This window comes from Sorex fumeus, unplaced genomic scaffold (assembly GCF_029834395.1).
Source record: "Sorex fumeus unplaced genomic scaffold, SorFum_2.1 ptg000003l, whole genome shotgun sequence".
Classification (NCBI taxonomy): Eukaryota; Metazoa; Chordata; class Mammalia; order Eulipotyphla; family Soricidae; genus Sorex; species Sorex fumeus.
In genome coordinates, this window is record NW_026606060.1 from 48,431,967 (window position 1) to 48,454,403 (window position 22,437).

Sequence of the window (22,437 nt, forward strand, 5' to 3'; positions counted from 1 at the left end):
GACTCATGTGTGATTCCATTTTTTAAGTCATGTGCATTGGCACTGCCACAGAAGTCTCTTCACGGCCTTCAACTTAATCCTACTCCAAGTGTATTTGGGAAGATGAAAGGGCTCTTACAAAGGTTTATCGAACATCATTTTCCTAGTCGTTTTCATTTCTATTACCTCTGCTATTGTGTCTGTAATTAATACAATCCTTCTCTTTGAATAGGAATTTGGTATGGCATTCTCGAAGGCATCGGAATTCTTTCTGTTATTACAAATGCATTTGTCATTGCAATAACATCTGACTTTATTCCTCGCTTGGTGTATGCTTATAAGTATGGACCATGCGCAGGTCAAGGAGAAGCTGGGCAGAAGTAAGTTTGCTATTCTATTTTCTTGCCACTGGAATACTTGGGAACAAGTCTTGGACAAGAAGGCCTGTGTTGGAGAAAGAACTATTATATGAGCCTCAAGAAAGCCCAAGTCAGACACACCTTAGATTAAATCTAATGAGAGCAGTAACTGCTTATTTTCTCCATTCTGCCTTATGCCCCCTTGAATTCATAAATGTGTTGTATCATAATGCAAAAAAAGTGATGCCTGATATAGTATATCATTATGATGTATTTCTGAGTTTATAAAATAACAACTATTATCTGAATCCCTTTGTGTCACCGATAGACTTCACATTCTACAGAGGATATGTGTAATGTGCCCATGCCCACTAGGCAATCAGTTAGCATTTGTCACTGTCACTGTCCTCCCATTGTTCATCGATTTGCTCGAGCGGGCCCAGTAACATCTCCATTGTGAGACTTGTTGTTACTGTGTTTGGCATATTGAATATGTCATGGGGAGCTTGCTAGGCTTTGCTGTGCGGGCGAGATACTCTCAGTAGCTTGTCGGCTCTCTGAGAGGGGCAGAAGAATCGAAGCCGGCTCGGCCAGGCTGGCTGCGCACAAGGAAAATGCCCTACCACTGTGCTATCGCTCCAGCATTTGTATAATATGTAAATTACTCTGTAACTATTAACCTGGTTCTTAAAACTGGGTGAACTAACCCAGCTCCCCACCCCTCAGATCTCAATTCTGTTGTCACTTTAATAGTTCCAAAACTGGAGCTGTATATTTTTGGTTACATAAATCCTTGGCTATATTATAGCATGGTCCCTGGATTCCATTTCTAGTGCCTGGGAAAAAAGCCAGACGTCTTAATAAACATCATCTAATTGTGGGGTTTAGATGTCTAGGTTGGAATGGAGGGTGTTTTGCAATCATAAGATTGTTCATTCTATGTGGACTTCTGCCTTCTCACATAGCAGCCTTACTTTCTTGTTTACTAGCTCGAGTCAATAATTTATTCCTCTGTAGCCACTGTTGTTCAGTTAGCCCCAAGTAGCAAAATACCATCCAGTCAAGTGAACTGAAATCATGTATACCCAACCTTGGTCCAATTTTATCATGTATCTACAATAAATACTCTAATGTAAGTATGATCAAGTATGATAAAACTCACAGTCCAGCTAATTGAAGAGACTTCTATAGATCTTTCATTGTAATTAATTTTGTGGCTTATGGACTAATCACCTAGAAACTTTCATTGAGCATAGCATCCCCTATGAGATTGAAAGACTCAAGTTGTACTAGCATGCATTACTTTCTGACTGTCACTCTTGCTGATATTCTCTGCTTGTATAACCAAATAAAAAAAGCAAATCTTTGTTCAAACCACTTTCACATCTATTTTGCATTTCATTCACAAAACACTCCTTGAAGTTAGACATGTATTATGATCATTACTCTAAAAGGTGATTTTTAAAAAAGAAATAGATTAAAACGCATTCATCTGGAGGACATAAAGTAACAAAATAGGAAATTAATACCCAAGAATAGCTGAGATCAGTATCAGGAGGATTACTCCATGGCTTAGAGGCCAGCCGGGCATTCTAGGGGAAAGGGCAGCTCAGATAGAGAAGGGAGCACCAAATAAAGGGTGTTTGGAGGATCCTCCCAGGATGGGAGATGCATGTTGAAAGTAGACTATGGACCGAACATGACTGCCACTCAATGCCTCTTTTGCAGACCACAACACCCAAAAGGAGAGAGAGAACAAAAGGGAATGCCCTGCCACAGAGGCAGGGTGGGATGGGGGGGGGGATGAGGGGGAAGGATACTGGGACCCGTGGTGGTGGAAAATGGGCACTGGTGAAGGGATGGGTATTTGATCATTGTATAATCGAAACCCAAGCACAAAAATTTGTAAGTCTACAACTGTACCTCATGGTGTTTCACTAATAAAAATATTTTAAAAATTAAAAAAAATTGGGACTAGAGCGATAGCACAGTGGTAGGGCGTTTGCCTTGTGCACAGCCAGCCTGGCTGAGCCAGGTTCGATTCCTCTACCCCTCTTGGAGAGCCTGGCAAGCTACTGAGAGTATTCAATATGCCAAACACAGTAACAAGAAGTCTCACAATGGAGACGTTACTGAACCCGCTCGAGCAAATCGATGAAAAATGGGAGGATAGGACAGACAGGACATGCAAACCAAAAAAAAAAAAAAAAGAAATAGATTAAAAGAGATTAAACCGAAAGACAGAGTAACTTGAGGATACAGTGTAGGCTCAGACAGATGTTCCCCCCCAAATCTCGCAACCTCTGAGGCCATTACAAGTAAATTGTCTGACTCATCTAGCATGAAGCTTTAATTCCAATGACTATTTCAGTTTTTCCAGATAGGTGGTATAAAGCCTGTATTTCTTTGGGGGGACCAAAATTAAGGTGGAGACATTTTTTATCATTTTCTTAAAAAGTGAGTTAACACTTCCTTTTCCCAATCTTATTTTACAGTTTTAACTTTTTTTTTCTTTTTGGGTCACAACCGGCAATGCTCAGGAGTTACTCTTGGCTCATGCACTCAGGAATTACTCCTGGCAGTGCTCGGGAGACCATATGAGATGCTGGGAATCGAACCTAGGTCGGCTGTGTGCAAGACAAACACCCTACCCGCTGTGCTATTGCTCCAGCCCCAGTTTTAACTTTTTTAATTAAGGTATTATGATTAATAATACTCTTAATGATAATTTTATACATTTTTCCAATATCATATCCACCACCAGTGTGAGCATTTCCCTCCACCAATGTACCAAAGGTCCTTTCCACCCACCCTGTAACAAATGTCTAACTATGGATGAATGGATCAAGAAGTTGTGGTATATACACAATGGAATACTATGTGGCAGTGAGAAAGGACACATTCTTGCAATTTGCCACAACCTGCTTGGAACTAGAGGAAATCATAGCTAAGTGAAGTCAGTCAGAGAAAATGGAAAGATAAAGAATGATCTCTGTCATGTGTAGGACTTAAAGATAATGCAGTAAGGTAGCAACAAATGGTTAAAGGCAACAGAAATAGAAATTAGCCCACAGAATTGAGTTTGGGGTAAGGGCTGTGGGGCTGAAATGGAGTTTATCAGTAAAGATAAAACAAGGGACTAATCAAAAAAAAAATATATATATATATATCCAAAAGAAACACGGATGTATGATAAAACAGGGAGGGCCAATGGATAGCATTTACAACTTCTGGGAAATGGGGCCTTCAGTGGGTTGATGCAGAGAAGGTGACCAATGGGCTAAACTTAGAATTCATTTTCTTTACTAGGTGCATGGTGGGCTATGTAAATGCCAGCTTGTCTGTGTTCCGGATTTCTGACTTTGAGAACCGATCTGAACCTGAGTCTGATGGCAGCGAATTCTCGGGGATTCCCCTCAAATACTGCAGGTGAGCCTGGGCCCTTCAGCCTGAGCAGGACTGGTCTTCCATGGGGGGAAGACTGAGTGGTTTTATAAGTGGTTTTTTATGGTCTCAGCCTTGATTGAGACATAAAAATCCCTGGGGGGATGGACCAGAGCAGTAGCTCAGTGGTTGGAGCATGAGCTTTGCAAGCAGGAGCCCCATGTTTGGTCCCTGGCATATGGTTCCCCCACCCTCAGCACCAGGAGGAGTGACCCCCAGGGGCAGAATTGGGACTATCCCCTGAGCATGTGACCCCCTCAAAAATCAATAATAAATCTATAACACAAAAATCCCCTGGAAAATTTGTTAATGTTTCTCTTTCCCAAGGTGCCATCTAGTCCAGTTAAAACAGTTTCTGAGGGTGGTTCTTAAATAATATATGGACAAAGAACTCTGAGAGCAAAGGTTATATGGGGAAAAATCAAATTATAAGTGGTGTAGAGAATATCCATGATCCAGGGCCTCAGAATGACAATCCCCAGGTGCTTGAGGGGCAACTGATGAGGTCACTCATCCTTGTTGTTCTGTTTGCCCACACTATATAATCCACATTTTGTGAAATGCCGAGCATCTGTGTGGGTCTCTTAGATATAGGATTCCAAGGCTCTGCTGTTTTGGGGGCCTAGTCCCTCTGCAGCACACACTTGCACTCATCCCCACTCAAGGGAAAATAAAATTGCCTCTCAATGTGTGTCTCTGTAGAGAAAGTGAAGGCGAAATTCTTGAGCTTTGGTGCTATGCCAGACACTCTTTCTCTATTTAAGAGTAAAGCTTCTAAACAGCCAGAGCTGTCCCAAATGACAGATGATAGAAACCTTTTCACCAAATGGTGAATGGATCATTTGTGCACACCTGTTAATTGTTCTTCTTTTGAAGGTAAGAGATATAGTACAGGGCTTAAGGCACTTGCTTTGCATGCAGCCAACCACGGTTTGATCCTCAGTACGATATGAGATTCCCCAGCACCTCCAGGAGTGATCCCTGAGCATTGTATGTGGCCAAAAGAAAACCGAAGAAACATTTTTTTTCATATGACATATAAACACTTTATGGGTTTTCTTTGATGGGAGGCAGTGTGAGGGTTAGACCCAGCTAGCCAGGGTTAGTTCTGTGCTCAGGGGCTACTTCCAGATATGCTCACAGCTTCATGTGGTGACAGGGATCCAGCTGGACTCAGCCACACACAAGACAGTTGCTTGAACCTCTGTACTACCCTTCAGCCCTTCCTCTTTTCTTTGCCTGTCATTGTTTCCCAGAGACGGGCATAGGCATGGGAGCTACCGAACTTCAGCTTTGACTACTTAGTCTTGGCTCAAATCTAGAGCACAACAGACCCCGTGGCCCACCTGAACCAATGCCATTCTATATGCTTGCCATGTGGAGGTTGCCACGTGGAACGTGACACATAGAAGATGCCATGAGGAGAATAGAGACATTAAAAGTGCCCAGAGATATAAGCACAAGCAGAAGAGCAAGAGCACATGAGGACATCTAGGTGTCTCTACTCTTGTGCCATGACAAACCCTCTTCACCCCATTTGAACGCCCACAAGTGCCCCCCTGACTGTCAGGCTCTCGTCAGAGATCCTATTTTCCCTCCCAGGAAATGGAACAAGTAAATCAAGAGTTGGAAATTGGTTTGTTTGATTTTTTTCAAAGGGGGTGGTGCTCTGGGGAATAAATATGTCAATGCTCAGGGGTAACTCCTGGCCCTGCACTCAGGAATTACTCCTGGTATTACTTGAGGGATTATATGTGATGCAGGGGATTGTCAGCTACATGCACGCCAAATGCCCTAACCACTATACTATTTCTCCAACTATGAATTGGAAATTATTTGACTATAATCCGGTTGCCCTTCCTACTAAGGCCTGGTGGAAAAATCACTGTCAGGCAGTATCAATGGTGTTTTCTTCAGGAGAAGTTCCATTCACACCTCTACACTGTTTCATACTTATAATTATTTAGTAAACATTGTTAATGACTTATAGAATTTCAAGTGTGAAATGGCTCAAAAAATAAATTAACAAATGTTGTTTGGAGCTTAAACATGAGCTACCTTTGAAAATAAGATAAAATGTAGCCTTTCTTCTCTTTTTTCTTTGCACAATTCTTTCTGCTTGTCCCCCATAGTAAAATGAGAATATTCCAGATTGCTAATGTGAATTGGATTCTTTATATGTTAATTATATTACATGAAAGTTCCCTAAAGAAAATTGGTTAAGATTTTAATGAAAACTATATTGCCATTCTTAGAAAGATGGAGTTACTATTTACATTGCGGAGTTAATTCTCCTACTGAAAACATCTAAGCATGTACATATTCTTTTAAAAACAAATTTTTTTTAAATTCGAACAACAAATGAAAGAGACCTGGAAAGAAAATCTGATATACTAAAGCCGAAACCAAATGAAGGCTGAGATTCCAGGTAGGGATGTGAGAAGGATATGAAGAAGTCTCCATCTACATACAAACAGAAAGAGAACGTTTCATAGATGAGCATCTTTTACCCATGAAGCAAGAAAAATGTACACTAAACAGAAGAGGCTGAGATGATATCTGTCAAACCAAAATCAGGAGAAAACTCACAATTCTTGATTTCTTGAAGAACAAAATACTTGAACCCCACCTATGGCACCTCAGCTTCTTAAGATCTGAACCCCCAAAATATCGGGCTTTGAAATTCAGGGAGGGGCATAGGACTAGCATTCATAAGAACTGCAAAGCAGTAGTGAACTGAGAAAAAGTTTACTTTAAAGTAAAATGAGGTACTTTAAAGGTCACTCCTGCAAAGAATCCAGGAACTTGGCAGAAGCAGCTGACCAAATAACTCAAGTCCTTCTGTGAAACAAGTCCATGTGCTTATTGAAAGGCCAAGAGACAAGTTCTAATTTAACATACATCTGAAAACCTACTGAAATAATCCCCAAAGGTCTTTCCAGCTTGTAATAGCTCTTTCTGCTCTCCCTAACTCCATATTACTGGAAGGGAGATGGAGCTTATGTTTGTGCTCCAGTTTTTGTAGCCACCACCCAGGGAATTAAATCTGATTATCTGGTACTAGTGTCTAGTGAGACTCAGAGATCTGTTACAAAAGGAAAAACAAAAACAAAACAAAACATCCTTCAGTCATATAATGTTCCAACACCCATCTCTTCACCAGTGTGCATTTTCTATCACCAATGTTCACATTTTCCTTCCCATAACCACCACCCCTAACTGTGTATCTCATGGTGATTCCATTTTAAAAATTAAAAATAATAATATCAATAGGAACATAAAGTTCTTAGCCAGTTACCCCATAATATAGATCCACAGGATGAAACGCATAGCCCGTTCTTCCTGTAAAGCAGATGTATTAAATTACCTTCTTAGCTGGTGCTCTTTGGGACAGGCTTCTCATTAAACACATATGTTAGGGTTACTTATAGTCTGCTCCAGAAATAGGAAAGGAAGTTTGCCTCTTCATGCTTTCATTCTCCGTCTCACCCCAGGTGACCTGGTCTGAGAAAGGAGCTTGTATTGAAGTTTGGTACCACCATTTTTGTTACTGGAGTCCAAAGGACACATCCCTCGCAGCCTGGCCTTATGGGCCAGGAGCCTTATATGTACTGATTCAGTTCTATGGTGGCAAACAAAAACACAATCCTTAACAGCCTAAGCCTCACTGAAAAGGATGCAAAAGATGTGCCTTTCTCCTAGTCTTCCCGTAGAAGAGGTACTTTAAGGCTGCTGTGTTAGCATTAACTTCTGGATAACCTGAATCTGTATACCAATTGAGATCTTCTGCCTCTGGACATTAGTCTTAAGGCAGCTTCAGTTACTAAGAGCTACTTCTAATAAAGTAGGATGCTTAGACCATCACAGAAATTAGAGAGATAAGTAAAGAACAGGACAGGGATTAAATGATAAAATGTACCTGCTAGATAAGGTCACTCCTGCAAGTCTGGAAAAGTGTGTGTGGGGGGGGGGGGGAGTTAATATGATGCATAAAGTCGCTAAAGAGTATAGGAAAATTAAGAAACAATTTAATTTACTTTAAAATAAAACCTAATGAAAGACTTAATGAGCAGAGATAAATGACTCACCTGATATAGAGTACAAAGTAGCCATAAATATTTTCCGAAGAACATACTCAGAATAATATTTTCAGGGGAGCTCAGGAGAACAATCTGAACAAAGTAATAATTTCAACAAAGAAAAAAGTATAAGAAAGCAATGAATAGATATTACACATCTAAAGAATGTGAAACTGTAACTGGAAAAAAAAGATACAATAGGATTAGATTTTGTGGAAGGATCAGTGAACTTGAAGACAAAGCAGTAGAACTCAGCAGTGAAATGAAATGAATGAGAAAAAGCAGAGATATTTAGGTTATTATTGGAAGACAGTAAGTGAAACAACATTATAGGGACAAAAACCTTATATAACGGGGAAGGAAACAGATATCTATGTCCAGGAAGCCCATATAGTTCTTAAAAATTAATGTAAGGAATTTTATTCCAATAAATATTGTCAAGTGTTAGAGAAGAGAATCTTGAAAGCAACAAGAGAATAAAAAGAAAATTGCAAGGGATTCTCCGTTTCTTACCACTTGCCAAGACTTCCTTCTACAAGAATCTTCAGCAAAATCTCTGCAGACCAGAAAGGATGGTGCGCTATATTCAAAGTACTGAGGCAGGGAGAAAATCCTTCCAACCAAGAATACTCTACTACTCTACCTAGTAAAGTTTTCTTCCAAAATTAATGTATTATCCAGATAAGGAAAAAGCAGACAAGTTTATCACCTCTAGTCTAAATTTGTAAGAGCTTTTAAAGAAGGACGGAGAAAGAGCTCAAAGGGTTGTATGCATGCTTTGCATATAGGAGTTACCAAGGGAATAGTCATAAAAAGTGCTTGGCATCCAGAAAAGAAAACTCTCAAGGTCAGTGTCCAAAGTCAGATCCTAAAGAAGTGTATGTAGCATTGCCGCCTTTTCTGTAAAGAGCATTTGTTGAACAGCATAGATTCTTACTTTGTTTTTCACGAACTTGCATAGATATGGTATGTTAAAAGAAAACTGAAAAACTGGTACATTTGTGAGTATAAATATAAACCTATGGCACTCAAAGCAACAGCAATCTGGTCCTACATGGACCTCGTTCACAGAAATAATGAAAAATTAGCTTCCTGCAATAGCACGGGTGAATCTTGATAGTGCAATCTATGAGGAAAAAAAAACAAGTCTCAGAGAACTACATGCAGTATAATAACATTTCTAGAAAGTTTAGTCTGTTTTATAAAGTCTGGTATTTATAAAAAATTAATATATGTGTGAATATACACTATAGTATTAGTTTAGGATAAAGCAAAAGACTATGACAAAGAAGCATAGAAGGACTTAAAGGAGAAGATACAAGGGTCTGATTGTATTTTAATACCTAGGTCATAGGGTAGCCTTAGGAGTGCTCATTATGTTACTAAAGAATTATAAAGATTAAAATTAGATAACATGAGTGGACCAATAAGATCGTAAAAATTAAGACTTATGATTAGGCCGAATTTTGAGGGCACAAATTATGTTATATGGAAATGAGAAGGTTGAAGAAGAGTAACAAGTACAACAGGCATTGAATAAAGTTATAGTAATCAGTGTAACCAGTAATCTGGTTATGAGACTACATAAACATAAAATATAGGAAATAAAATATAATTATGAATTCAAAATATGTCATATGATCATTAAAGAGGAAATCACAAAATACCACATACAAAACAATTTAATTTATGGAGTGTTCAAAGCTAATAGAAACCACATGAATAATTAAAGCATATTGCCAGTATTCCCTAATATTTACTTGGACTGTATTTAAAATATATGTTGCTAAGGAGGAACAAAGGAAGTAAATTTGTTGTCTATAATTGCATGGGAAAAACATAATTCTTGGATCTTGACCAGATATGTCCTACAAAAGTTAAAGGAGTGCCCAGACACAAGTGCCCAGGAGGTAGTTGGGTGTTCAACACACATATCTAGCATGTGCCTGACACAGGGTCAATCCCCAGAACCACAGGAATGGCCCCAGGGAATGCCTGGCATTACAAGGCCTGAATAGCACCAGATTCTTAGAACTGTGATGAGCCCACACACCTCCTAATTATCACCTAGGAGGACTCCCAAAAAGGAAAGAAAAAATACACACAAATTTTAAATCCTGAATAAAACTCTTCTTTCTAAAATTTTATGCCTAATTATTGGACCAATGATAAGACTGTTACATAAGAATATATATGTATATAAATATAAGTATGGGCTGGAGCGATAGCACAGCGGGTAGGGCGTTCGCCTTACAAGCGGCCAACATGGCCGACTCGAGTTCGATTCCTCCGCCCCTCTCGGAGAGCCCGGCAAGCTACCGAGAGTATTCGAATGCCAGACACAGTAACAACAAAGTCTCCAATGGAGACGTTACTGGGCCTGCTCGAGCAAATCGACAATCAACGGGAGGGCCTTTACCTTTACCTTTACCTAAGTATGTGCATATATATGTATACGTGAGCTGTTTTAGACTGTTACCTAATCCTTATCATCAGAGCAAATAGTTTAAAGGCACTAACAGATTCATTTTTAGTTTCAGAATCAGATACCATAAAAATCACTTGACTGACAAAGTAATTATGATATATTCTGGCTGTGTTTTATAGGCTTCACTACTAGTTATAATAATGATTGTGATGATAATAGTGACAGCTCCTACTTTGAAGTCCTTGATACTTTTCAAAGATGAGCTGCATAAAAATTATCATGTCTCCTCAGTGCCACTGTTGGGGTTAGGTACTGTCTCAATAAGGGAATCTGGATAATCATATTTTTTTATTCAGACAAGAAAATCCGGTATGTCTCTAGTACAGTACTGTGGAGATTAACCAATATGCTTAGATCTTCCTACATTTCTGGACCTAATGAGAAAAATAATTGGATTCAAAAACACCGAAAAATCTGTGAGGAGAGAATAGCATTCCCGTGTCCCCACCTGTGGTGATAAAAATTCTGCCCAAACTCTGCAAGGAGAATGTGGAGCCTCCTGGAATTAAGTTCTAAGCAATGAGCATTTATGGATAGGATGCTGATTCAAAAGTTACAATCAGAGCACACATTAGGAAGTGCTTCTTAGCGGAAAATGGCATAACTTCAGTTTAAATTGATTTAGCAATTCATTGACTCAGGACTGAAGAAATAGCTCAGTTGGCAGGTGTTTTGCATGCAGAAGGCCTGAGTTCCATTCCTGGCACTATGTAGTTCCTCAGGCATTATCAGGAACAACTTCTGTGCAGATCCAGGGGTAAGCTGTGAGCACTACTGAATATGGCCCTAAAAAAAGAAATTCATTGGCCCAGATCATTGGGAGGCTGATAGGTTGATGATGACATGAGTGATGGGTGGACCCCATACTTCCAGCAACATCAAACATTGCCTCATTTCTGTGGCTTTACTTGGCTCTGCTGACTTCATGCTGAAGCAGCTTCTTCCACACAGCATGTGATGGCCACCTCCTTCTGTAGACTTAGTGACAGTTTGGGCAGAATTTCTGGTAATGAGTGACACTGGTCAGGTGTGGTTCATTTTTTTTTTAATTTTCATGAATGACCATGAGATACAGTTACAGACTTACAAAGTTTCATGATTACGTTTCAGTCACACAATGTTAGAGTACCCATCCCTCCGCCAGTGCCCATTCTCCACCACCAATGTTCCCTGTATCCCTCCCACCACCCCACCCTTTCCCACCCCTTGCCTCTGTGGCAGACATGTTCCCTCTTTCTCTCTCTCTCTCTTTCTCTCTCTCTCTCTCTCTCTCTCTCTCTCTCTCTCTCTCTCTCTCTCCTTTTGGGTGTTATGGTTTGCAGTATAGGTACTACGTGACCATCACGTTTGGTCCATAGTCTACTTTCAGCACATATCTACTATCCTGAACGGTCTCTCCAAAGCTGTGATTCATCTTTTAAGCTAAACTAAACTGAGCCTGTGAACCTACCCAGCCCCCAGGGGTGAGTCCACTGAGGGAAAAAATGACTTTATAAAAACTCCCATCCCCCATAAAAAATATGAAGCAAGTCAAAGAGATGTCTTTTACGAAGTTTCACATGGAATGGGAAAGATCTGGAAACTATAAAAGAGGACATGGTAGTGAAGTTAATCAGAAAGAGACGTACAAGATGCACAATGAGCTCCTGCTGGGGAACAGTTCTTCCTCAATGGTGCCCGGACAAGTTGCGCACTGGGTCCACGCATACGTGGGGCAAAGGATGATGGATGCACAGAGAAAACGCCCTCTGGGAGCAGCTGATGGCTGTTCATTTTATAAATACACACATATTTTTATAGAGGATCTCTGCTGCACAGCAAGGTTTAATCACATAAAGTTTTGCATTATTGACCTATTACCTTTCCAGCTCTGCTTTGCCCTGGTCCAATCCCAATCAAGGCTAGATGCTGCAGTTAGGGTGAGTTGCTAAGCATATGTGACCATTTCTGTGTCTTGGGCTCATGTGACTAGGAAGTTGAGTGAAGTTCAAGGCCGGCCACCTGCTGCTTACACCCTGTTCTTGCCAGTTTTACCCAAAACTCCCTTCTGCAGAGTCTCCCTTCTGGACCGCTTTGCAAGGTCGGGTGTTATCTGCTCCAGTGCCCATCACCATGCTCCACAAGCTCCCTCACTGGTGGGACTTAAAGAAATATTAAAAGGAAAGAGTAAGTGATGAAAAACCCTGACAACTGACTGATAAACCTGAGTTAATCAAGGTGTGAAGAGCAGCCGGGAACACACAGGTGGAGGGCGAGGTGTTAGAACAATGAAAGTATAGAGCCCTGCCATTAACGCTATTGGACATCACTGTGTCTAACATTCAGAACACAATTTAAAGGCATGACGTGTCACATTCTCCCGTGTCTCTGCAGATACCGCGACTACCGTGACCCTCCGCATTCTCTGGTGCCCTACGGGTACACGCTGCAGTTCTGGCATGTCCTGGCAGCGAGGCTGGCTTTTATCATTGTGTTTGAGGTAGGTTTCCTCATCCAGTTCCAAACTCTGAAAGAGTAGCTCAAAATAGCTAATAATGATGAATCAAAAGACTTTCCCATGTGTCTCTAGCCTGTTGCAGTAGAGAAATATTATGGAATCTCGTTTGTCTTCTTTTTCTTCTCCTGAAAGTACTTGTTTTCCAGGAAATAGATGGAAGTGCCTCAGTGAGCATTAATGGTCAAGGAAACGGTGGTCTGAAATGTAATATTCTAGGGCTATGGTTCTTCAATTTCAGGGAAACTGTAGTTTCCTATACCAACTCCCAGAGGCTTCTCATCTGCAGTTTGCCTTGCATGACTTCCAGGGAGAATTTGGAAGCAGGAACAAATTGAAAGACCACAGTTCAGAAACCATTACTACTAAAGGTTCTTACTTCTAATTGTGTAATATAATGGCCTTATATATGAGCACACAAATAGGGGTTCATAATCCAAAAGCGGGGCTCAGGAGCAGGAAAGTGGGTTTGGCGCTTGCCTTGCAATCAGCCAACCCGAATTTATTCCTGGCACTCCCTGTAGTTCCCAGAGCATCAAGTCTTCAGTTATACTGGTGATATGACTGAGTGGTATAGCCACTCAGGAGTGATACCTGAGTATAAGCAGAGTAAGACCTGAGCACCACCCGGTGTGGCCCCCCCAAACAAAAAACACAAAAGGGGGTGCTTAAAAAGGCACAGCCTTCCTAGTAATTACTTATATTTTGTCAATAAAAGTACGTGGTCTGTTATCTTTTAGTTTAAGAAAAATGGGCAGTTTTTAAAAAAGAGCTTGCTTTTCTATTACTGTAATCATAAAATGGAAATTATTTTATCTGGTACCTATTTGAGTGCCACATTAAAACAAATCAAGACCACCTCTTGGCTTGTTCTAGAAGGTTTTTTTACACCTCTTTGAGGCTATTTCATTTATGTTCTTTAATTCACACTGGAGAATAAAAGAAACAGTGCCAGTTTCTCTTTCCTAAGAAATGAGCTTATCAATAGCTCAGTCCCTCATTAAGGACTTTTATGGCCTTTTATAGCTATCACTGCCTCAAAAAATATCAGACAAAAGATAAACAGGGCTGTAGTAAGTTGTTATTTGGCATCTTAAATTGAATTCTTTCTTTCAGGCTTTTCAGAAGAACTATTTTAAAACACTAGAATAAAAAAAATAAAACACTAGAATATATCTATATTTCTATGCTTCTTAATAGGATTATGTATTATCCATGATATACTGTTTCAAATAAAATTAAGACTACCTTAGAGTTCTCAGTAAACTAGAATTGAATTGCCATATGACCCAGCAATTCCACTCTTTGGCATCTATCGCAAGGAATAAAAAGACTCTGAAAAGGACATATTATTCATTGCTGCAGTCAGTGCAGTAGCTGAGATATGGAATCAACCTAGGTGTCCAACAACAGATGAATGGATTATGAAGATGTGGTATAGATAGACAATGGAATACTATGCAGCTGCAATGAAATCATGCCATTTGCTGCAACCTGGTTGGAACTGAAAGATATCATCTTGAGCAAAGTAAGCCAGAAGAAGAAAGGCAAACACAAGATGATCTCACTAATATGTGGAATATAGAATACTGGATGAGGACGTGAAGTGAAGGGGGTTGCCTAGATTACCCTTGACCCCAGTATTTAGAGAGGAGAAGGATAGAGAGGGAAAGAAATTACGGTGGGAAGAAGAGAATAAGAAGTAATGGGTGAGTAGGCATCAGGGCTTCAGTTATTCTGGTGATATGGGTGAGTGGTGTAGCCATATGTACAAAACACAGACTCAACAACACTGAAAACATGAGCTCTAAGCTGCAGCCAGGGAAACTTTGTAATGCACCTGTCAAGATGGCAGGTGGGGGATGGGCCATGGTTTGGGGGCTGTGGAGGGAATCTGGAACACTGGTGGAGGGAAGTTGACACTGGTGGTGGGTTTGAAACTCAGCTATCAATAACTCTGTACATCACAGTTCTTTGAGTTAAAAAGAGTGCCTCAGGGGCTGGAGCAATAGCACAGCGGGTAGGGCATTTGCCTTACACGTGGCTAACCCGGGTTCGATTCCCAGCATACCATATGGTCCCCTGAGCATTGCCAGGAGTAATTCCTGAGCACAGAGCCAGGAGTAACCCCTGAGCATCGCCAGGTGTGACCCAAATAGCAAAAAATTTAAAAAAGAGTGCCTCAAAGGTGTCATCTGAGCAGGATTTACGCTTTTATACTTTAGAACGGTAATGTTCTTTAAATTGACATCTAATATTAGTCACTTAAATGCACAAAGGTGAGAATGATGCTAAAGTTCCAACTATTTCAGATTAAGTATTTTTATATAACTATTTACAAAAAAATAATCTTCCTGAAATGTTCATTTTCCTCCAACTTTTATGGTCAATGTTTATAAGACATTTGGAAAGAAATCTACAAAGTATTTCTTAAAACTTGTTTCAGAATTTTTACAGTACTTGTTTTGTAGGTAAAAAAAAACAGGCTTCGTGATATCCTACAGATAGGTCCTTAGCAAAAGCTGCAAGTCGTGTTCAGACCTGATTTTCTTCTTCCACAGTGACTATTCTGTCCTTCATTTTTTTCCTGCTATTCGGATTCTTTCCTTTTCCTGAATCCTCTTCCCATTGCCAAAGTACTGTCATCCTCACCTGGACCTGTGATCTTTCCTCACATAGGCCCTCATCCCCACTTTCCAGACTCCCCAGAGGCTCCACTTCCTGGAGCCAGAGGCCTCTTGAACCCACTCCCAGAACTCTTCTCGGCTGAACGATGGCTTGTAACCCTGTGATATTCTCCTCTGTGTTCCTAGCATCTTGTGTTTTGCATCAAGCACCTCATTTCCTATCTGATCCCGGACCTCCCGAAAGACCTAAGGGATAGAATGAGAAGAGAGAAGTACTTGATTCAGGAGATGATGTACGAGGCTGAACTGGAGCGTCTCCAGAAAGAGCGGAAAGAGAGGAAGAAGAATGGAAAAGCACATCACAACGAATGGCCCTGACTGGGTAGGCAAGGAGTGTGTGTGGTGTGTGTGTGTGTGTGTGTGTGTGTGTGTGTGTGTTGCGCACACGCATGTGTGCATGTACAAGTGCTACATGCATGTGTGCTATGTACTCACTCCTTGGGATTCAGGAGTACTGTCTGCTCCCTGAATAAAATCTCATTACGGTTCACCATCAGTCAGTGAGTGGATATAGCGTAAATCCCTCTACATGGAAAACTCACAGCAATTATTGACCCAAACAAGACATTCTTCTCACTGCTCTGGCCCCAGTGACATCACCAAAACCACAGTTCTCACCTGGCAGGGATCTAACCTCTCAACACAGCTTATAATGAAATTCCTGCCTCTTGCACCCACCACAGCATGTGCAGATGGTCTCTTCCTTGGGGCACAATTTGAGGAGATTCCTGCCCTGATTCATCCCATGGTTCATTGGAATATTAAGTCCCTAGCCCTGAGCATGATTTTTAGTATGAAAATGATGGGGGTGGGAGTGGAGAGATAGTACAGCAGATAGGGCACTTGTCTTATCTAGAGTCACCTGGGTTTGATCCCTGGCATCCTGTATGGTCCCTGCAAGCATTGCCAGGAGTGATCCGTGAGTGCAGTAACAGGAGTAAGCCCTGAGTACCGCTGAGTGTGAGCCCAGACCAAAAAAAAATAATAATAAAATGATGATAAAATGAGGCTTGGGTATGCACCAGGCAAGTAGCTCAGTGAAAAACACTCGGCTTACATATGTGAGACCTTGGGTTCGATCTCTGGTACCACAAACAAGAAATAAATTAACATAAAATGTGGGGGAAGTCAGTCCGTCTTGGCAGACACAGGCTTTGTCCGGTTTCTTCTGTGAAAGCCTACAAAGCCAAAAACACCCTCTATGTCCCTCTCAGATCCACTGCTGAGGGACTGCAACAGCCTCTCCCTCTGACGTGGTCTGGTCCAGCATGCTGGGGTGTGTGGGCCAGACGGGTTGGTCAGTGTCTCGCTGTTCTGGTCGGTGTCTCACTCCTGAGTTTACTTTATGCGCTGTGCTGGTGAGTGTTCTGCCTTAAAGGATCAGAATGAATTCCTCAGGTGGTCCCACCGGCAGCTTGCTTCTGCCTTTGATTGTAAGTGGAACTTGATTGGGCCTGAAGAGATAGTACTGTGGGTAGAGTGCTAGCTTCGTACATACAGCAAGCCCCGAGCAACTCCAGGTGTGACCCTGAGTGTGCACTGCCCCCATCAAAAAAAAATAAATGAAAGGAAACATATACAACTTTTTTTTAGGTCACACCCAGCGATGCTCAGGGGTTACTCCTGGCTCTGCACTCCTGGTGGAGCTGGGGGACCATATGGGATGCCGGCGATCGAACCTGGGTCAGGCACGTGCAAGGCAAACACCTTACCCTCTGTGCTATCACTCCGCCCCCAAAAAATATAAGTTGATCTTCCCTTTACACTCAACTCCTGCAATTCTGCCTCTGGCCTGGCATCCCAGTGTTAGCTGAATGTGTCTACGTGGTCTCGGAAACAGACCCTCCTCTCTCCTCTGCTCTGGCCTGGGGGACCCTTTGTATGCCCAGGGCCACACGGCCCTGCTCTATGATCAAAAGTCTCCTGTTCCGCTCAACCAAGATGCAACCCCGTGTCTCACTCACTTCACTCAGCGTTTCTTCCTTGTTCGTTTGTGTGTGTGTGTGTGTGTGTGTGTGTGTGTGTGTGTGTGTGTGTGTGTTGGTTTCCTTTCCAAGGGCATTCCCAAGCAGGGTTCTTGGTGCTCAGTGGGGGGAGGGGGAAGGGGGTTGCCTCCCCCCAAAATATTTAGCCAAGCAACAAGTGGCTTAATGCTAGGGCCTGAGGATGCAGGGATGCTCAGACCCCCAGTGCGAGGGACCACCAGGGCTACACCCAGAGGTGCTCCCAGGACATTATACCCAGAACCCATACCTGGGTCAGGCTCATGCCCTAACCTCTGTACTGTCTCCCAGGCCCCTCATGCCACATTTTTTATGACTTCCCCATATTTCCTCATCAGTCCACTGCAAGTTTCTGGGTTTGGGCCACATCCAGCAGAAGTTGGGAGCTACTCCCCACTCGAGTGTCTCTTTCTGGTGGTACTGGGGGAACAATGCAGTGGTGAGTGCTTGCCTGAACCCAGCAATTTAAGCTCTCTCTACCCCAGCCTCAGGAGCCACTCCTAAACATTTTGCTTTAATGTGTGACTATTATTGGTTTGCAGTGTACTGATTATATTAATTTATGGTCTTCAAATGTTTATCAGGTGGGGCCGGAGTGATAGTACAGCGGGTAGGGTGTTTGCCTTGCACATGGCCAACCCAGGTTCGATCCCGGGCATTCCATATGGTTCCCTGAACACTGCCAGGACTAATTCCTGAGTGCAGAAGAAGGAGTAACCCCTGAACATCGCTGGTGTGTCCCAAAAAGTAAAAAAAAAAAATGTTTATCAGGCATTTCCTGTACAACCATGAATACCTAGAGGAAAATTTCTATGAATTGAAATTTCATCCTTCTGCATAACTTGCAGTGTTGAGTACATGACAACCATTAAATATATATGTAATTCATGAAAGTTGGAAGGATTAAGGTTATAAATACTGTAACAAAGTTCTCTCACATTTCAATACATCACATCAGAAAGTTCTGAAACCTTCTCTCAGACAAATTGATTACTAGAGGTTTGTCCTTGAACAGGGCACTTCATTTTTTCTGTAGCTGCTTCCTCAGAAATAAAATGATTAGCTGAGAGCTGGAGAGATAGTACAGTGGGTAGGCTGCTTATCTTGCACACAGCCAACACGGACTTGATTCCTAACATCCCATTTACCATATACCCGCAAACCTCACCTTGATGATCCCTGAGCACAGAACCAGGATTAGTCCCGAACACTGCTGGGTATGGCCCAAAATAAACTACTTAATTTAATTTTAGAATGATTTTTTTTTTTTTTGCTTTTTTTGGTCACACCCGGTGATGCTCAGGGGTTACTCCTGGCTCTGCACTCAGGAATTATCCCTGGCAGTGCTGGGGGACCATATGGGATGCTGGGAATCGAACCCGGGTCGGCCGCATGCAAGGCAAATGCCCTACCCACTGTGCTATCACTCCAGTCCTAATTTTTAAATGATTATCTGATTTTTCCATTTTCCTATGGAGTCTAATGATATTAAAGCAGTCTTTTACCTTCTTTGAACTTGATGTCTCCTCTCCACTAAGAGTTGAAGATGCTTTTTAAAAAATTGATCTCCAAAAGAAAACTGAAGCTAGAAGCAAAAATATGTTTTTCACTTTTCATATTGGTTCAGAGAACAGTTATCAGCAGAGATGTTTATTGTTAAATTAGTGTAGCGGTACCAGCCCAGATGTGTGTTAAGAGCTCAGGGGATTGTGAGGAGTTAGTTATGAGGGTGAACATGGAGGAAATTGCTGGGATTCAAGATTACAAGGATAAAATTGATCTCAAAATGTTGAACACTGTTCCTGCCCTTAGTTCTACAGTAGTTTTTGGCTTTCCTCATGGCAAGAAATGCTTGCTAAGTTTTTTTATTTAGTTTTTTGGACCATACCTGGCAATGTTCAGGGCTTGCTCCTGGCTCTGCACTCAGGGACCACTCCTGGCAGGGGTTGAGGGACTATATGTGGTGCTGGGGATCAAACCTGGGTCAACCATGTGCAAGGCAGGTGCCCTACCCGCCGTACTATTGCTGGGGCACCAAGATATGTTTGCTACTTAATAATAATGCCATTTTCCAGATCTGATATTGGGCCATGTGACTTTGGGGAAATTCTTCACTTTTGTCAGCCTGCCTTGTTGGCATAACTAAATGCAGCTTAAGTAAGGTGATATGTATCAGGTAATCAGAAAACCTTAACATGGTTTAAAAGTGTTCCTTAACCCTTTTCCTAAACATGGCCACTCCTGATCATGATTCATCCCTGTGACTTCCCTTGTCCTAATAGTTGGCCTCAAGTCTAGTACCATGCCCCACTTTTGCCTGATTTTTTCCTTGGCCCCCTTAAAGTATCCTGGTGGCCTCTAGAGAGCCAAACAGTCCCTGCAGAGAAAGATACTCTAGAATAGCAGGTCAGAAAGGTATTGCTGTGACACGGTGTATCACACATAGTCCACCAGATGGCTGGCTGGTTTTCCACAGTCTGTCTCTGAGGGAAGAACAGTCATGTGGGTTTGATGCCCACATTTGGCATGTAAAGAAGTTACCTAAAACAATGCTTTGAAAGTCTAGCCACCTCTAGCCTCCTGGTATTCTATAGACCCCAAGGCCCTAACCCGATCATCCATACTGATGGCCACTGGCAAGTGGGCAGCCTCTGCAAGAGAAGGGCAGCCTCTGTGGACAGCTTTAACTGGGGCAGGAGACAGAGATCAGAGAAGAGGATTGCTCCTGGGAGCACCAAAATGGGTGTCGAAATGGTCTTATCCACACCTCTAGCCATGATGGGCTGCACTATTAGGAAGTTTCTTCTGCTGCATCTAAAGAGAATTTCTTTTGCTTCTGTTTTCTCCCCCAATGTGACCATTTGTTGCTCCTTCCCCTTCCCTTGGCTATTAGTGTGATGATCATTCACACACTCGTAGCTGCAGGGATAGAGGAACATGAGGAGGGAGGGAAGGGCAGGAGGGTCACACCCTGTAGTTATACTCATGCTCACAGGGTTGCAGAACCCCAGAGATGATATATTTTTGAACTTGGGGTCACATGGAGTATACGAGGTGGTGTTGGGAATTGAACTTGGGGACTAATGCTTGCAAGGCAGATGAGCCATCCAGGGTGCCCAGAGAGTGCATGTCTCTTTTTGATTGAAAGCATACTATTTATCAGTCTCTATACCCACCACCCTTGACAGAGGTCCCCTGGCCTCAGTTGCCTCTCTGGCTCCATCTGTTCTGTCATCTCTAAAGTGGACATCACAACACAGACACAAAACAGATACATGCCTGACTTGGTTCCGAGTGACACATTCTTTGCATGCATTTGATTCATGCTTCACAGAAACCATTGCAGATTGTGTTCTTCACAGTTGCTGCATCATCTCAGGGTTTTAATGCTTTTTTCTCTTTTTTTCAGGTAATAGTTCATTTCCAGGCTGAGGACCTGGATTCTGTTTACTTCTCCCAGCTGTGCAAAAGCACATTCAAGTGAATGACTCCAGTGCAACCGCAGTGCATGCCGCAGACCTCAGCAGCAGCGGGGGCTCGCGCCCGACGGCCACTGCCTGGGAAGCCACACGGCTATGAAGTCACGTTGCAGTGTAGCACACACTTGCTCTCACCCTTAGATCATTCCTGACCAAGCAAGCATGCACGTCATGGGCAGTTACATTCTCAAGTTTTTAAAACCAAGGGGAACTTGTATACTGGGCCTGTTTTTCAGCCTGTTTGCTACCTTTTTTGCATTCTATCCCATGTGAATTTTACAGACACTGGACTATTGAAAAAATAAATAAATAAAAGGGTATTTGGACACCTGGACACACATTCCTAGAATGTCCTCATATGGTCCTAATTCCACGTCACCAAATGACACAAACAAAACCCTGTTTACAACTTTTTCTTTCCATTTTTTTTTATTTCCAAATCTTTCTGAGGAGATTATTCTATATGAGACGTATCTATAGCTGTGTATGGCCATAGATGTATTTCTGTGTGTACATATGTATAGTCATGTATTCTTACATATGTACATACAAATACAGAGATATATAAAGTACATAGAAATTCCTTACTTGTAAATAGCCAAAAGGTACTGACACGAATGATGAATTTTCACATTTAAATAGTCATCAACATGAAGCCATGTTTAATGCTTGTATAATGTGATGCAATAAAATTTAAAATAAATTTATGCACATGGAATATTTTCAGCCGAGTCTTCTAAAATTGTTATATTTTATTTTCCTGGAGTAAGAGGAATCATCGTAGAGTGGGATAATTAAAAAAAAAGATTTGTCTCTCCCAGATACCCATGAGAAATCACTTCCCCATACAGAGACTACCTTGGTCCTTCTCACCCATCCCTTCATCTTTTTGCTCTCTTCTTAGATTACCAAGCAAACTAACTCCATGTCACACCGTCCAGGATTAGGAGTAGGGGATGTAAATTGAGTTGATTTTCATATGTTGATTTTCAATGCTTGATTATTTGAGGGGGGGTAGAAGGTCACACCTGGTGATACTCAGGGATTACTCCTGACTCTGTAGTCAGAAATTGTTCCTATCAGTACTCAGGGATAATATGGGATGTTGGGGATTGAACTCAGCAGCATATAAGGTAAATGCCCTACATGCAGTACTACTGCTCCAGCCCCTTGATTTTTTAAATGAGATACATTTCTTATATACAGTGTTATTTATAAAACATTTATTTGAGGGCTGGAGCAGTAGCACAGAAGGTAGGATGTTTGCCTTGCATGCAGCTGACTTGGGTTTGATTCTCAGCATCCCTCATGATCCCCCTAGCATCGCCAGGAGTAATTCCTGAGTGCAAAGCCAGGAGTAGCACCTGTGCATCACCAGGTGTGACCCCAAAAAAGCAAAAAACAAATATCCAGTGGAGACGTTAC

General features: G+C 41.8%; 1 protein-coding gene across 4 annotated transcripts in view; it reads left to right on the plus strand.

The window, feature by feature from the left end:
* The window catches only part of ANO4 (anoctamin 4), a 448,648-nt gene extending 426,916 nt beyond the window's left edge, over window positions 1–21,732 (plus strand). For all 4 annotated transcript variants that reach the window (XM_056116873.1, XM_056116883.1, XM_056116889.1 and 1 more), the window contains 5 exons: window positions 212–359; window positions 3,648–3,767; window positions 12,723–12,828; window positions 15,657–15,852; window positions 20,943–21,732. In XM_056116873.1, coding sequence (XP_055972848.1) covers window positions 212–359; window positions 3,648–3,767; window positions 12,723–12,828; window positions 15,657–15,848 — 566 coding nt within the window. In that variant the 3' untranslated portion in view covers window positions 15,849–15,852; window positions 20,943–21,732. The remainder of the gene's footprint in view (window positions 1–211; window positions 360–3,647; window positions 3,768–12,722; window positions 12,829–15,656; window positions 15,853–20,942) is intronic.
* Window positions 21,733–22,437: the final 705 nt, after the last annotated feature.